Below are 17,057 nucleotides of genomic sequence, written 5' to 3'. Positions count from 1 at the left end.
TTTTCATAATGGAATGAGCTGTATCTAATACATGTGGACATCATTAGTAAGGTACTTTTGAAAACACAGGAATTTAAGCTGTTGTCCCTGCATGGACAACCATCATGCAAGATGGACACTGAAAACTGAAAAATCTAGGGCTCTTTTTTGGCAATCTGATGCATAGGAGAATGCAGAAGTGAAAGTGGACAGACTTTTACTAACTCATTATTCAGAGGTGTGTTTTAAACGTAATGTAATAATAAGAATAGCACAACACCTTGGTATTATGCTATTATGATTAATTATTAGTTGTGGGGTTTAAAAGTACACTTCAGAATGTAGAAATTATCCCGTTGCTCTATTGTCCTTTCTTATCTGTTTCCATGTTGCCACAGGGCTCATGTTTTTAACAGGGAAGTGGCCTAGCGTGCTGTGCTGCAGTGTTTCACAATCACTTCACTTTTCATTTGGGCTGCATATCACTCCCAGGTTCCCTGATACCTGAATATGAATACTCAGTACTCAATATGTTGCTTGTCCAATGTAGGCTTATATGTACTTGTATACTGCAAAATATCAACCAGGGATTTCTATTGCATCCTTGAGTTCACTCATTCCTGGTGTCAGTCTTAGAGGAATCATGCATGTGAGACTTTATGCTTGTTTAATTGTGTGTAATTTAGGTGATGAGTAATTGAGGTGATGACATGCACAAATAGATTTATTTTCCCAAATGAAACATGTCTAACATCTAAGCAGCATCCGGTCCGGTATCTTGGCCTGCAGTCTCTCCTCTGTGAGATCAAGAAACAGACCAGTTCCAGCACAGTGTGGGCAGAATAAATGCATGGGATTATAAACGCTAAAGGACTGAACCCCCCCCCAAAAAAAAAAAAAAAAAACAGGCAGGCAAAGGAATTGAGTGCTGGGGGACAAATATTGAACTGAATTTTTCTACACAGCTGGCTGTCGGAATAAGCTCAGTTCATATTTACAGCGCATTTACTCCTGTAGGACTGTGTGTGTATGTGCGTGTGTGTGAGTGTGTGTGTGTGTGTGTGTGTGTGTGTGTGAGTGCACTTCCCATAAAGGATAGGCTGCTAATTTCTGTAATTACAAAGTACTGAACTGAGCTTTACATATGTTTTTCAATTCTAAATAAAGCATGATAGAAAAAAAAACAGCAGATGCGAAAAAAACAATCATGTAAACACAATTTTCTTTTCTTTCACAGGTGAAGAGTTCTATGAGACCTCCCCTTATGAAACAATGCATGATGAATTTCGGCTCGCCTCCATTATTTCAGGTAAGGCTCGCAGTGTAATTGTTTCTGTCTGGCTGTTTCAAAATAAAGACACTTCCTCAGCGCACTGAATGCACAAAGGACTCTTCTAGCTTGGTTCTTTTCAAGGTTAAGGCTGCCTTCTTCTCCTCATGGTTTTTTCATCCTTTTCATATCAGTCAGCGCAGATGATTCTGTAATTGGATGGTTCTGAAGGAGGGAATTGGAGACGCTAAGGTGTGCATGGAGCTTTGGGACTTCTGACTCTGCTTTGTCATTGTGAGGGATGAAAATTTAATTCACTGCATTCAGATAACATTTTGTTTTTATTCAATAAAAAATGTATGCATTCCATTGTTTTGATATGAATATTACTTATCATTGAAAAAAAGAAATATTTTTAACCTGCATTTTAATGATAATAGTCCCTCAGGCTTAATCCAATTTCAGTCGATACAGAACGTTTGAATGCAGAAGTTAAAAATTCATCTGATAGCAGGACCTTGATTTCACAATTTCCCTTCCTTTGCTCTGACCTCTAAACACATTGCGTTTTCTATTACAACTCAAGCATACTGGGATGTATTTATAGGGATCTGGGTTGTAACAATATCAAGCGATTGAAGAACACTTTTGTGGCTTGCAGGGCTCCAGGTGAAAGGGAGTTACTGTGAATACCAATATGAAAGAGAAAAACATGTTTGCCTCCCTCACTGATTGGGTGGAACGAAAGCCATCCTCCATCCTGTCAAGGAAAAGCTATTTTCTTTCCAATTTCCTTATGCGACAGTTCACATTTCTCATTATTTTAACTACACTAGCTGTAATCTATATCCTTACATAAGACAGGGCAAAAAATATAGCAAGCATCTTTCTTTCCCATGGCCATGTTTATATGGTGTTTATCCCTAACTGTTTATCAAGGTCATTTCAGAATCACTTTATCAAGTTGGAATGGTTCTCTTCATGATTCATTGTAGTTGTTTTAACTATCTCATTAACCATAATACATTTCTGATTTTCTCAGACTGTGCATTGCACATCTACAAATTGGTGACCAGCCACGCTATTTATTAACTCTGTTCTGAAACCCCACCTGCTACTTTTTTTAAATGCCAGAGCAAGAAGCATTGAAAAGAAAGTCAATGTTTCCATAGAATTTCTGCAAATCTGGAAAAACTCCAGTTGAGCACTGTCAGAACCATTCAGAATTAGGTAAGATGATAGTGATACCAGTGGTTTCAGTTAGAGTAGAAGTACAGAGAAGCATTTTTTGAACAATATCCAATGCTGATGCAATGCAAATCCCACTTACTACCATTGTGTACCTGAGCAAGACACTTAACCCTAAAGTGCTCCAGGGGGGACTGTCCCTGTAACTACTGATTGTAAGTTGCTCTGGATAAGGGCGTCTGATAAATGTTGTAAAATGTAAAAATGTAAGTGAGTGGTAGTGCTCCCTGGAAGTTACAGACACTTAATTTGCATATACAATGTTTTTATATTGCACACAATATTTGATATATGATACAGTGTTCACTGTATCTTACATAAACACATCACAGCAAATAACATTGCTAATTATAACAGGCATTAATAAATGTTTTTTAGCATCACTGCTTCACTAAAAGTAATGAGCCTCGTTTCCATTGGGTCTTAACGTCCGTTGTGCATAATGTTCCATGGCTCTTGCATTTGTATTGTTGCAAAAGCAGAAGTTACGCACAATGAAAGTTACACACACCTGCAGTTATATTCCAGAAAACATTTGCACTAGGAAACATTTATTAATGCCTGTCATAATGCCTGTCATTTCTCACAGTATTGTTTTTATGTAAGGGATAATGGAAACTGTGTTCATATATCAAATATTACATGCAAATATGATTGATATATGAACACAATGTCTGTAAGTTCCGTAACTTCTGTTGTGCGTAACTTGCATTCATGTAGCAGCTTTTGCATTCGTGTTGTGGTTTTTGCATTTGTGTTGACCCTTCTGGGCCATCGTACAAATGCCTATGCACCAAACCAAAAGATTTACATTAATATGCATTATGTTTGGGTATGAAGCTCCTTTCCTAAATCTGTATATGATCTGTGACAAACACACATGCTGTTTCAGTTTGAACTTTGTACAAAGAGGTCTCTTCTTTATTTATCAGCTCATTAGCAAACTTGCCAGTGTTGCATGGTCTTTTTGAAAGTATATATATGCAGGTTGCCGACAGTCACAACTAGGGGTGCACAGTCTGATTTCCAAAGGGGATCGTAACTATAGATGCAACAATCCAGATTTATCAGTTCCGATAATGATTCCAATACCTTGACGTTGGATATTGGCTGATCCAGTGTTCTGATCCACTACCAGTAGTTAATGAATAATCTTTCTTATTGTGGGGACTTGTGGGGACATTTATAATAATAGAAAAGTGAAACAAACATCAGAAATGAAAATGTACTATGTTATAAAAATCCAATCACAAACTAGAGCAAACAAACACAATAAATAAAATACAAACTGAATATACAAAAAGGGCAAAAAGAATCAGCAAATATTGACATCACAGCAAAGGTGACCAGATGCTCTTACTGCTCACCTAAAAGCATTAAGTAGGCGTGGTTAAAGTGTCTCTGTGCACCACCTTTATCATTAATAACTATATGTCACTGCTCCCTGGCGCCTGTCATGGCTGCCCACTGCTCACCAAGGGTGATGGGTTAAATGCAGAGGACACATTTCGTTGTGTGGACCGTGTGCTGTGCTGTGATTCACAAGGACAATCACTTCACTTTTCACTTCATTCTATTATCAACCTCACCTCTATCTTGGACTGAGAGCCGCTTTGATGCTTTATTTCTATTAGTCACGTGTCACAGCACGCACAAAATGACAAAATTCAACTCTGTAGAGGCTCGATGTGCCCCTGTCACTGGCTGCTTTGCTGAGTCAAGGCTTGCAAAAAAAACACTGGGATTCATAGCACAGTGCAGTATGTGCCATGTTTGCTTTAACTGAGAGCATGTTCGCTGGATGTAGTGCACACATGCAAATTAAGCATTTAATAATCTTCAATTTAACTGACTAGATCAGTTAGATTGACACACTTTTACCGATAATCATTCTAATTGATTTGAATCTTTATTTGATCAATATACAATACATGTATCGGATCACTGCGTCCCTAATTGTTACGAAACACCCAGTGACTCTGCGTAACAGTCATGAAAAATGTTCCTTTTTTAATGAAGGGCTGCTCAATTGAAAACAACATGTTGTGCTGTTTATGAAGTCAATAGAGAATGTAGCATTTATGTTTAATATTTAAAATAAAGTTGAACTAATGTCTTAATGTTTTGAGTATGGATATTCTCTTGAACCTTCTCAAAACAGGGAAGAAATATTGCAGTTCAGGTTGAAGATGGTGATTTTGCAATGATAACCTCCAGATATCTCATGAAATTTGCAGGTTCTTGGTAACCTCTTTGAACATCAAACAGTCTGCTCTCACTCTGAAATTACGGGGTGGTCAGTCCTGGACAAATATGCCAAGGTTTGAAGCCTTTGCCACTTTTTAAATCCCTAAGGTTTCTGATGTGTCCAAAACTTTAATGTTTTTTGAAGCTTTATAGATCTTAGCATGATGACACCACACACTTCCGTAGCAAAAAGACCCCAGATGTCATGTTTAAAGAAGACAAATTCCAACAGCACCTCCATCTATGGGAGGTTGAAACTAATATGTATGCTTATTTAATTAATTGCTTGATAAATTACTACATTTCATTTATTATTTCCTTTATTAATAGGATCTATTAATAGGGGCTAAGAGGATCAAATGTTTAACTCTGGAGTCCATTTTCCCCTTCTAGATTTACATTACTACATTTCTAACACTTTGTGAAGTGTGTAGATTTCATATTAACTTCAATTATATATATAAAATAAAACACAATTATATCATTATACATAATAATATGTACATCATTATAATGCTAAACATAACATTTCTAGTACCAGGCTTTACATAGCTGTAGGGGGTCAGTTCCAAAAAAATCCAGAGCATTAAGCACCCTTAAAGGGAATCCTGTGAAAACAGAGGTTAAATGACTGGACATGTTCCTTTCATTAAAGGATGTTTGTTTAATTGAAAATGCCCATGAAAAACAAATTATGTGTTTTCAATAGAATGTGCTTATTTGTTCATATTACTGCAATGCATTACAATGTGGTTGTAAGTATTGGGAAAGTTGACCAAGTATGAGTACCAGCACATGACTGTTAGTAATATTTTTACATTTTCTCTGTGTTCACTGAACTTTGTATTCTACAGCACATTTAATCAGAATAATGTTCACATTCTTTTTCTAATTCTGCATAGTGGAACAACCTGCCCAACAGGGATCAGCACAAAAAAGAAACATAGCTTCAATCCCATTCACCCCATTCACATCACATACGCACATCATACTGTTCCCAGGTCACATATTAATGATGTTAATTCTCTGCAAGGTCCAATTAAAAGTATGTATGTCATTTTGCTATTGAATATGTACAGTGTTGTGTAAAAAATATGTAATTAAACCTTAAATTCTGCTTGCCTGTCCAGAAAGTATGAAAAGAGCAACAAAATTATGTCTGTGGCAAATTGAAGGTGATATGGCAAATAATTAAAGTATGCTCAGAACACCTAAAAGAAGTAAAAAGCAGAAAAAAACAGATTCAACATCATACTTCACATCTTTGCTGCCCTTTGACTATTTCTGAGCTCTTTTTTTTCATGAGAGAATCGTACAAATGATTATGGTGCTGTGTCTTTCGGCACTTTGGAGAATAACAGTGGGCTTGTATGGATTGACAGAAGCTATGGCAATAGTAATTGTTAGAGAATGGGGCTGTGTGTTGTCTCTGTCCTAAAATCCCTTAACGGCCCTATCCTATCCTTGGGGTTATAGCTGCAGAAGCTCCAATTACCAACATGGCCATACATCACATTTCTACAGATAATAGCAACTGGATGAGAAGGTTATGCTGCCTTGTGCTTCATTATCGTTTGTATAAGCAGAGTGAAATTTCACATTCATTTTACTTTGTTCAGTTTATTTACATTATATTATCCTAAAGAGTCAATGACTCAGGAGTCTAATAGTTAAAGCCTTATTTCGGACCATTACAATTGATTGAGGCACAATAATCAGTGGAGTTTAGTCTCTATGCTCCATGTCAGTATTTGAGTACAAAGAGTTCTAATATCATAGCACTGGTACAAAGGGATGGGTGAGAGGGGCAGTGCTGCAGCTTTTAGTTGCAAGGTTGCTTTCCTTGGAGGAAATCAGCTGACATATATGCTTTGCACTAACATGACCTTGCAAAAACCTGAGCTTCTTTGAGATCTGTTTTGAAGCCTCTGTTTGATTCACACAGCTTAAATAAAACATGGGTGAGAATGCCTCAGGGAAGGGCTTTGAGCTGGAGATACTGTAAAACCTTGTCTGTCAGAGAGATAACAAGGTAGCCCTGGCAAAGTGCTAATTGGCCATTGCGTATGTGTACTCAAAGAATTTTATCATTTATGGCATACTGAGTAAAGTCGAGGATATTACATATTTTTTCTACTCAGATAATTTTATCCCTTCCCATGTGGCAATAAAACTCTGGTCAGGATATTCATTGATACAGGGTAGGGCTAAACAATTATAAAATTCAGTTATAAAAAAAACAATTTTTCTCAATCAGGTTAAAAATGGCAGAAATGTGTATTTTTTTTGTGTGTACTTACACACAGCTGCCACACATTCAAAGTTCCCAAAAGTCTCCCACATGTTGATAGGGGCTCCCTGATGCCCACAAATTGAATGAAATATCCAGGAAACTAGAGCAAGCAAACAAGAGCATCCAGTAGGGAGAGAGCGTGTGAATGTGTGGAGCACTGCGTGTGTACATAGCACAACAATTACATTTCAGTGTGAATGGGCTTTTGTTTAAAGGTACCCTGACATGGAAGTTTGACTTTGTGGGGTTATACTAGTTCCCCTAGCCTGTCTATGGTCCTGCAGTGGCTAGAAATGGCCATATGTATACAGAGTGCTTTGTCCATTCTGCTTCGCTGTTCAGAAAGCAGCAGCTCAGATAGCCGGATCGTCAAATCGTCATAAGGGGAAATTTTTTATTCTGGAAAAACTCAGACTTCTCGAGTACCGAACAAGTGCGTACAAACTCACTGGAATAGCACCTTTTACATGATCAAGGTCCCTGATCAAGCAGAAATGGGTGCTATGAATATATTAGTCCGAATACGATCTCCCTGACAGTAGCACGGGTAACCAGTGGAGAAGACTGCATCTGTTCTGGGTCCATTTGAAGAACTGACACAAAGAGTCAGCTCTTCATTTACATTTACAGCATTTATCAGACACCCTTATGAAAGAAAGTGAAAGTGAAGTGATTGTCACACGTGATACACAGCAGCACAGCACACAGTGCACACAGTGAAATTTGTCCTCTGCATCTAACCCATCACCCTGAATGAGCAGTGGGCAGCCATGACAGGCGCCCAGGGAGCAGTGTGTGGGGACGGTTCTTTGCTCAGTGGCACCTCAGTGGTACCTAGGCAGATCGGGATTCGAACCAGCAACCTTCTGATTACGGGGCCGCTTCCTTAACCACTAGGCCACCACTGCCCCATTTATCCAGAGTGACTTACAATCAGTAGTTACAGGGACGGTCCCCCCTGGAGTAACTTAGGGTTAATGTCTTGCTCAGGGACACAATGGTAGTAAGTGGGGTTTGAACCTGGGTCTTCTGGTGTGTTACCCACAACCACCCCCACAGATGCTATAGTAGTACATGTGATTGATGCCAACGGCATCAAAACTATGAAGGGGATGTTAGTTGTAGCTGCCATGAAGCGATTTGCTGATGTGGAAGAAAATGCCTTCAAAGAATATTAAACTGAGAATTTAAATTGAGTTCTATTTCAGCCGCTGATATTTATAAATGAGGACCATTGACCCTAAATGCTTTCTCTGTTAAGGTATAAAAGTGTTTGTTTTTTTTTGTGCCAAAGAACATGCTGATGCTTGAGCTACAGAGGCAGAGTGCAGAAGACGATATACACAAAGATCTCAACCATCATGAACCAGAATATCACATATGGACCAGACCAGCAGCAGGATATTTAAACAGTATATTTGATGAAAAAATGCACATGAGCAAGCATCAGCAGTACTGACCCCAGGTGCTGTAGGTTGTACCTCACAGTTAGTGGCTTCACAAACAAATGAAATAGACATCTTACATTGTATATGACACTTTCATGCAATGTATCAGCATACATTTGCATAACAGGGCACATTTGCTGTACCCTTAAAACTAGTGACAAAAATGAGATCAATTTCCCTTTGATGCTAAAGAAAGCTAGTATGCTAGCACTGAGGCAAACCACAGGGTTAGGACTCTTATTAACCTAAATGGACACTACACAGTGTGCAACAGCTTGGTTTGGCTTTGAATAACATTGTTTGATAAACTTGTTTTGTTAAACTTTCCATCACCTCAGTGTGATGCGAACAACCTCCGGCCATGTAAGGAAAGTTTTGTTCTCCATGCCCAAGAATGTTAAGGCAATGCTGGAGCATAATGGTGGCCACACAAAGTATTGGCATTCTTACTTAGGGGTGTACTCACTTGATTAATTCTAGAGTTTGCTATAATACAACAAACTATTGCGTATTATTATAAACTATTAAGGTGACAAGAGTGGGAAAGATGCTCAGGCCGTAACAGCATGCTGAAGGCATAAAAGGAGGCAGTTGCCATCCACTTTGAATGGGGGTTGTGTCATGCACCACCAAACTGAATTGTAACATGTTAAACCTAAAAAAAATATATATTTTTAACAGCCCTAGTTTAATCCCCTAACAAAACAGAATTCAGTACCATGACCAGCACCTCTTTAATTATCATGTAGCCTCATTTTATTAATCAGTTAAATATTTGTGTTGTGGGTTATTGTGACATTGTTTATGTGGAAGAAAAGTTGCATTAAGTTGTACTCAAGGTCCTTTTTGAGTTAAATTGGTTGGGAGTGTTGTGAGACCGGCATGAAGTAAGTTTGTTGAAGGTGTTTTGGAGAAATGATTAGAGTTGTTTTTTTTGTCAGGTGCTCACAAACGTGGATCGAAAGTAAAGTCGCACTGTCGGAAGTCATAATGCACTTCATAGAAAGCATTTGTAATGCATTCAGTGAACACTTTCCAGAATCTAGACTCTTTGCTCATTCATACTACACCGCCTCCAAAAGCAACATATGTGCAGTATACACATGCAGGTGCACTGCTTACAGAACTGTTCAAACTGTGCAATCATACTGGTATGAAATTGTGTTGCCCCATCAAAATATATAGAAATATGTAGCAGAATATGAAATAAAATGCAACAATCCAAATAATCACCACTCTTAACAGCACTGATTACCATTTGAGCCGAAAGCCTGAAATCCGGGTTGAGGAGAGGTACTGCGTAGGTGCAACAGCCATGGCCAAACGTTTTGAGAATGACATGGATACTGGTTTTCACAAAGTTTGCTGCTTCAGTTTTCTTTTTGTAAGATTTTTTAATATGTTTCTGAGGCTTTTACAGACAATTACATCAAGTTTATGCAAAGAGTAAATATGTGCAGTGTTGTCCCATTTTTTTTTTTCAAGACCTCTGCAATTTGCCCTGCCATGCTGTCAATCAAATTCTGGGCCAAATCCTGACTGATTGCAACCCATTCCTTCATAATCAGTGCTTGGAGTTTGTCAGAATTTGTGGGTTTTTTTTTTCCACTCGCCTCTTGACTACAAGTTCCTGGCCATGGGCCCAAAATTTCAATGTTTTGTTCCCTGAGCCACTTAGTTATCACTTTAGCCGTATGGCACGGTTCTACATCATGCTGGAAAAGGCATTGTTCTTCACCAAACTGTTCTTGGATGGTTGGGAGAAGTTGCTGTCGGAGGATGTTTTAGTACCATTCTTTATTCATGGCTGTGTTCTTTGGCAAAATTGTGAGTGAGCCCACTCCCTTGGATGAGAAGCAGGCCCACATATGAATGGTCTCAGGATGCTTTACTGTTGGCACGAGACAGGACTGATGGCAGCGCTCACCTTTTCTTCTCTGGACAATAATTTTTCCAAATGCCTCAAACAATTGGAAAGGGGCTTCCTTGATGTTTCTCCTGGAGAAATGTGGCTTCTTGCTGCTCTTCTTGACACCAGGCCGTTCTCCAAAAGTCTTGGCCTCACTGTGCATGTAGATGCGCTCACACTTGCCTGCTGCCATTCCTGAGCAAGCTCTGCACTGATGGCACCCTGACCACTTAATAGTATTTAAAAAAAAAAAAGTTTATATATAATTTGAGGGAGAGAGAATAGCATTTGGGTGACTTATTGAGCTTATAGTAGAGCGGAATCATCTTTAGGAGACGGTCTGGGCACTTGCTGGACTTCCTTGGACACACTGAAGCCTTATTCACTCTCTCATTGAAGTTTTGATGATTCGATAAATGGTTAATGTAGGTGCAATCTTAGTAGCAGCAATATCCTTGTCTGTGGAGTCCATTTTATGCAACAGAGGAAGAACAATGATTTCACCCTCCTTTTAAGGCATCCCGTCTGCTATTCTAACTCAATCAGCATGACAGAATGATCTCCAGGCTTGTGCTCATCAACACTCTTGCTTGTGTTAATGAGAGGATCACTGAAATGATCTCAGCAGGTCCTTTTGTGGCAGGCCTGAAATGCAGTGGAAATTGGTTTTTGGGATAAAGTTCCTTTTCGTGACAAAGAGGGACTTTGCAATTCATCTGATCACGCTTCATAACATTTTGGAGTATATGCAAATTGCCAGAATAAAAACGGTAGCAGCAAACTTTGTGAAAACCAGTCTTTGTGTCATTCTCAAAACGTTTGGCCACGACTCTACTTTCCTAGTACACAAGGGGGACAACACTGAAGATATGACACTTTGTAAAGTGTACACTGTAAAGTAGTCAATGTACAGCTTGTATAACAGTGTAAATTGCTCTCGCCCCTAAAAAAATAAGCCATTAATGTCTAAACTGCTGGTAAGTGAGTATGCACCTAAATTTGCTTAATTAGTTCTTTTCCCATGTGACTCGTTAGTGTAGCACGGTTTCGGGTGTGAATGGGGAGCAGGTGTGTTAAACTTGGTGTTATCACTCTCACACTCGCTCATTATATTGTCACTGTGGCAGGAACATGATGGTAACTGGAAGTTCAACATGGCACCTCATGGCAAAAAAACTATGAGGAGCTGAAAAAAAAAACAACATTGTTGCTCTACATGGCCTATGCTACAAGAAGATTGACAACACCCTGAAACTAACTAAGCTGCAGCATAGTGGCCAAGACCATACAGTGGTTATACAGGGAAGGTTCACCTCAGAACAGGAGTCGCCATGGTCGGCCAAAGGAGTTGAGTGGACATGCTCATCGTCATTCTTAGAGGTTAACATTGCCATTCTAAAATTGAAAGTAACATGTACTTGCTTTAACCCTTATATCTTTCAAGGTTTGTGGTGTTTTATCCCGATATTTTGTGTTTTTCGACCACCTGACCACTTTACATTGTGCCTTTTCATTTTAAAGAAATTGTGTTTAAATATTGCTTTGTCTTTTTCTCCCAGCCATCTGCTAATTCACCACAAATTCATTAAAATGGAAATAATTCTGCAAATGGAGAGTTAGGTATAGCGACATCATCTGTGTAAATGGATGCGAGACACAGGAAACAGAAATACTGCATAAATAACAAAGAACATCTTATCTTGTTTTCATCAATGAAAATGAAGAGATGTTTAGTACAGTTTTTATTTTGTAAACCATTTAATGGGGTATTTATTCATCACATTAATGGTTTATTTGGTTTTTATTCATCAACAATATTGCATTTTATTATAGTTATTGTCACATGACCTGAATGTTCCATGAGGAGTACAAAGACAAGTTTGTCTTGCCTGCAGTAAACCATGTTAGTGGGAGTATCGTGGTTTGTGGCTGCATGAGTGTGAACACACATTATGTTTAGTTATTTTGTGGGGCGAAAAATTTACAAACTGTACACTGGCAACTTTCCATTGTATCAAAGTGTCATATCTTCAGTGTCCCCAGGAATGATATAATAAAATAATTACAAAAATGTGAGAGGTATACTCACTTTTGTGAGACAGAACAAACAATAATATGTTAAGATAATGGTCTTTATTCTGTCAAATGACATGGATTTCAAAGCACAAAATACTTACACTCTTTAGACCATAAGTCATCATACCACATTAAATGGTCACACAACAAAAAGGTTCATGCAATGAATAGAAAATCTATGAACATGAAAATAACACATTATATATAGCTATTAATATATAATAATCTCAAGGAACATTTAATATAAAATGTTTTTAATTGTGTCTTTGCATTATTTAATCCTTTGGTCCACATTGAATTCACCGACATTCAGATAAGAATTCATTTTCATTTACATTTATGGCATATATCAGACGCCCTTATCCAGAGCGACTTACAATAAGTAATTACAGGGACAGTCCCCCTGGAGTGTCATGCTCAGGGTCTTCTGGTTCATAGGTGAGTGTATTACCCAGTAGGCATTGAGTAGTCTTCAAAGTCTCTTATGAACTGTTCACTGCTACTGTTCCATTAAAGCTTTTCATTTCTCTTCACAATGAATTTTTCTTTTGGGATATTCAGTAACAAATATGAGTCTGTATCTTGCATTAAAAGAGATCAGAAGTAGCATTAGACTTGGATACAACTCTGGAAATGCTAATCTACTTTTCACTGGCTATAATTTACTTTCTCATCAGCAGCAATGGACTCCGCTACAGCAAAAGGAAACCTGTGTCTGGACACGGGCAAGCCCTGCAACCCCTGCCTGGACGCGGCCAAGGCCTGCAACCTGAACGACACCTGCAAGCGGCAGCGCTCCATGTACATCACCGCCTGCAACCGCGGCACGCCCCTCCTGCAGCAGGAGCCCTGCAACCGCAAGCGCTGCCACAAGGCCCTGCGGCAGTTCTTTGAGCGCGTGCAGACCGAATTCAGCTATACAATGCTTTTCTGCTCGTGCCGGGACAAGGCCTGTGCCGAGCGCCGCCGGCAGACCATTATCCCCTCGTGCTCCTTTGAGGAGAGGACCAAGCCCAACTGCTTGGAGCTGAGGCGGACCTGTCGCTCTGACCCGCTCTGCAGGTAACAGCACATCAGCAGTAGACACAGAGCTGAACAATCTCATCATGAATCACAAGTCATTGATGGACAATTATTCTCCAATCAGTCCAGTCTGTTTTAAATTGAAATGCTAGTGGGAAAGTTGAGTCCTTGGGATTAGTCAAGAAATGATGAATGGCTGTAGAGGTTAATGGAAGTACGCATATAGAAAATGTGCTGTGTTTGTGACAACTGTGTTTGCCAATTTATGAAGCACTTTCCTGCTTCATGAAAGGTTAGATGCCATTCATGCACAATGTGACTTAAATAATTATTCAGTCCTTTACCACTGTGGAAGAAAAGCATTTTGAATGTCAGCTATTCACAGTGCATTCTACAGCAGGAAATAAAATATGTCCTCATTTAAAGAGCTGCAGCTGTAGTATCCGTCAGCTGAGGCTGGGACTAAAAGACCTGTTGACACGTTGATTTATATACAGTACCGTGCAAGTCTTGTGTGGAAAACAAATGCTGTAAACAACGAAGGCTTATTTTTATCAATTCACAAAATGCAGTGAATGAACAGGAGACAAATCTAAAACAAACCAATATTTGGTGTAACCTCTCTTTGCCATCATCAGTTATTTTAGGTATGCTTGCACACAGTTTTGGGAGATCTAACCACAGATCTTGTGTGCCTGTAGGCACATCTGTCTCTTCATGTAATCTTAGATAGGTGCTGAGATTAGGGCACTGGCCGGCCACGCCATCACTTCCAGACTTGTTGTTCTTTACACTGAAGATAGTTCTTATTGATGTTGCCGGATTGCCCCAACATTTGTTCTGCAGCAGTACAACCCCATTAATTGGGCCAATGCCTGATGGTATTGCATGATGGCTGAGTGTCTGCCTGTATTTCTCAGCATTGCTTCTTCAAAGAGAGAGAGATTGTATCTTGAATCCCCAGTCTGATTTCAAATCTTTTGACTGGGAAGGGCCTTTCTGATGCAGTATAACTACCTCGTGTCTTGTTGCCGTGTTCCGTATTACCATGGTGTATGGCTGTAATTTTGAGGAGCCTCTAGCCCACCATCCTTGTTTTATTGCATCAGCCCTTATCAAGTTTCCCCTTGTGTTTGCAATTACCAACATGTCCATGTTGATCATCTGTGTTGTATGTCCTTACATGTAGTCTATGTTCTAATATTAGTCAGACTCACCTGAAAGGCCACCAAGCCTGTTGTCAGTTTCTGTTTGTGCGCGTTGAATTAAACTTTCACGTCATATCATGCAATCCTTCCTTGTGCCTTCACTCAGTCATGACATTTCTTTTAAAAACTTCTACTGGTTTTGTGATTATTTATCTTGACTACAAGTGTTAGTCGTACTGTAAATACAGTGAATTATTACCGGACATACAATACAATGTCAATGATGCTAGATAAAATATTTTATGTCTCTGGCTCTTACTCACATATTTATATCACATAAGGGGGCAGCACTGCCCACTTTTAACTCTATATTGTTTCTCATGGATTATTTTGAAACCACATTTTAGTTCCAATCTAATACTTCATTCTCCAGTGTGTGTTAAAGCATCAACCGTGACTTATGGAAAGTGACTTTGTTGGTGAGAGAATGGAAACAGCAAAAACAACTCAGCTTTATTGCGTGGATGATTGCATGTAGTTTAGTCACTGGGTACCACCATCTCTTGTCCTTGTCTCTTATTTATACAGAAGAGGTTATATTGACTGATTTTTTTAAGAAGCCCCAAGTGTTGCTCTCGTAATTATCAACAGGGCAGGTATGGTTTGGACCATTTTTCTCCATACCAGCCTTGAACGTGAGCTGTGTGCTCCACCACTGCACTGACCCCTCTGCTCTGAATGCGCCATCAGCCTGCTGCAGGCCTCTGGGTATCACCTTGCTTTTTCTCTCTGTGGGAAATTGGAGGACGTCCAAGAGAACTGCCAGGCTGAGCTACCCCTCGAGGCGCAGACGTCCGCACTAATGTGTATTATTAACCCTGACCTGACCACAGACGCTGAGTGCATTGAAACCATCTCTTCAAGTGTCACAGCCATTTATAGATTAATAGTCTAATGTCTAAATGATTGCTTCATTTCGACTAATGATACTAAATTTAGGTTAAAACATTATGTGCTGCATATCAAGCCTAATTCATTTACCCTCAAGGTATGGACTTGCAAAAATTATACATTAACGTGCAGCTAGTCAAGTAATGCATTTTTGGTGTGGATATGTGCTTTTTGTAACTGCACTCTTATTAAAACAAGGTACATGCATGTACATGTCCTTCAACTCGACCTGTTTCTCATCATAGACAACACTTTTTTTCTGAATATCAACTTGATCACAACTTTAACACATTTGTTATTTCAGTTTTATGTGAGATCATTTCTGACATTGCCTGTAGGAGAAGAGATGGGCACACACAAATAATGCGAGTTCCAACGTTTTTAAAAATTAACTTCAGTGAGCGGCATAGCATGTGACGGCAGGGCAGTACTGGCAGTACAGGCAAATGCTAAGGGCGCCATTCATCCAAGGGGCACCACAAACGAAGGAAGGAAAAAAAGTGTTTCTTAAAATGAATTTGTATTAATAACGACAATAACATATAGCCCAAAATTACACACAAGCCCTACAGTTGACACCCCCCACATTTGACCCTTTCTGCACACAATTAAAAACTCCACAAAAAAATCTCTAGGAGAGAGAAAAAAGAAAGGTAAAAACCTTGGAAACGAGTGAAACAGAGAGGCTAGAGTGAGGCTGCAATTGGTAATGATTTTGTCCAAGAAAAAAATGATCCAAGAGTGGTAGGAAAGTCCAAAGTGCAGTATGGAGCATCTGTCCATGTTTGGAAGCACTGGACAGTGCAGAGTAGGTTTTAGCCATTTTAGTGTTGATGGCTGTGGTGACCCTCCGGTACATTTCTTGCTGGTACGTCTCGTCAGCAGCTCATTACCAGGAACCTGGGTCCAGAGTAACTCAGAGAGAAGCAGATTGGATTGCTGTGAACGAGTGGCTATGGTAGATGCCTGTGTACATGTTGAGTGCAACAATGGCCCCATTATACAAACACTGTTATAAAATGCCTGGCTAAAATGGTGTGTTTTTGGCCTGAACATAAAAATATTGACACTGTATTTGAGTTCTGAACATTAGCAGGAAGGCTGTTCCAAAGCAGGGGAGCTCTGCAGCAAAGTCCACCTGCTGAGAATTTGTTAATTAATACGTCTTAATATGAAAAGATCAAGACCACATGAACTTACCTGCGTAGCAAAGCCTATTAAGTAGAAGTAATAATAATAATAATGAACTTTCCTATGAGGCCACTGCAGTGCCCCCTTCCACTTCAGCCATCCAAATGGGCCAATAATGGGCAGGTTCACGACATAATAAAGAGCGTCAAGTGTCTCCAAGATAGTCTACTGTAGCAGAGTAACTTTGACTGTAGCAATGAGAGTAGATTAGTATCAGAGTACAGCATACACCGGAATTCAAAACCTGACAGCTTTGGGAGTAAATAAGAGTATC

The 17,057-nt window shown here is 39.3% G+C and overlaps 1 protein-coding gene across 1 annotated transcript in view; it reads left to right on the top strand.

Moving 5' to 3' along the window:
• gfra2b (GDNF family receptor alpha 2b) overlaps positions 1-17,057 on the top strand; it is a 44,756-nt gene that overhangs the window by 16,313 nt on the left and 11,386 nt on the right. The window contains exons 3-4 of the mRNA XM_028973055.1: positions 1,217-1,288; positions 13,151-13,532. Coding sequence (XP_028828888.1) covers positions 1,217-1,288; positions 13,151-13,532 — 454 coding nt within the window. The remainder of the gene's footprint in view (positions 1-1,216; positions 1,289-13,150; positions 13,533-17,057) is intronic.

This window comes from Denticeps clupeoides, chromosome 3, assembly GCF_900700375.1.
Source record: "Denticeps clupeoides chromosome 3, fDenClu1.1, whole genome shotgun sequence".
Classification (NCBI taxonomy): Eukaryota; Metazoa; Chordata; class Actinopteri; order Clupeiformes; family Denticipitidae; genus Denticeps; species Denticeps clupeoides.
Note: the sequence above shows the minus strand (reverse complement) of the source record. Positions and strands in the feature narration are given on the sequence as shown.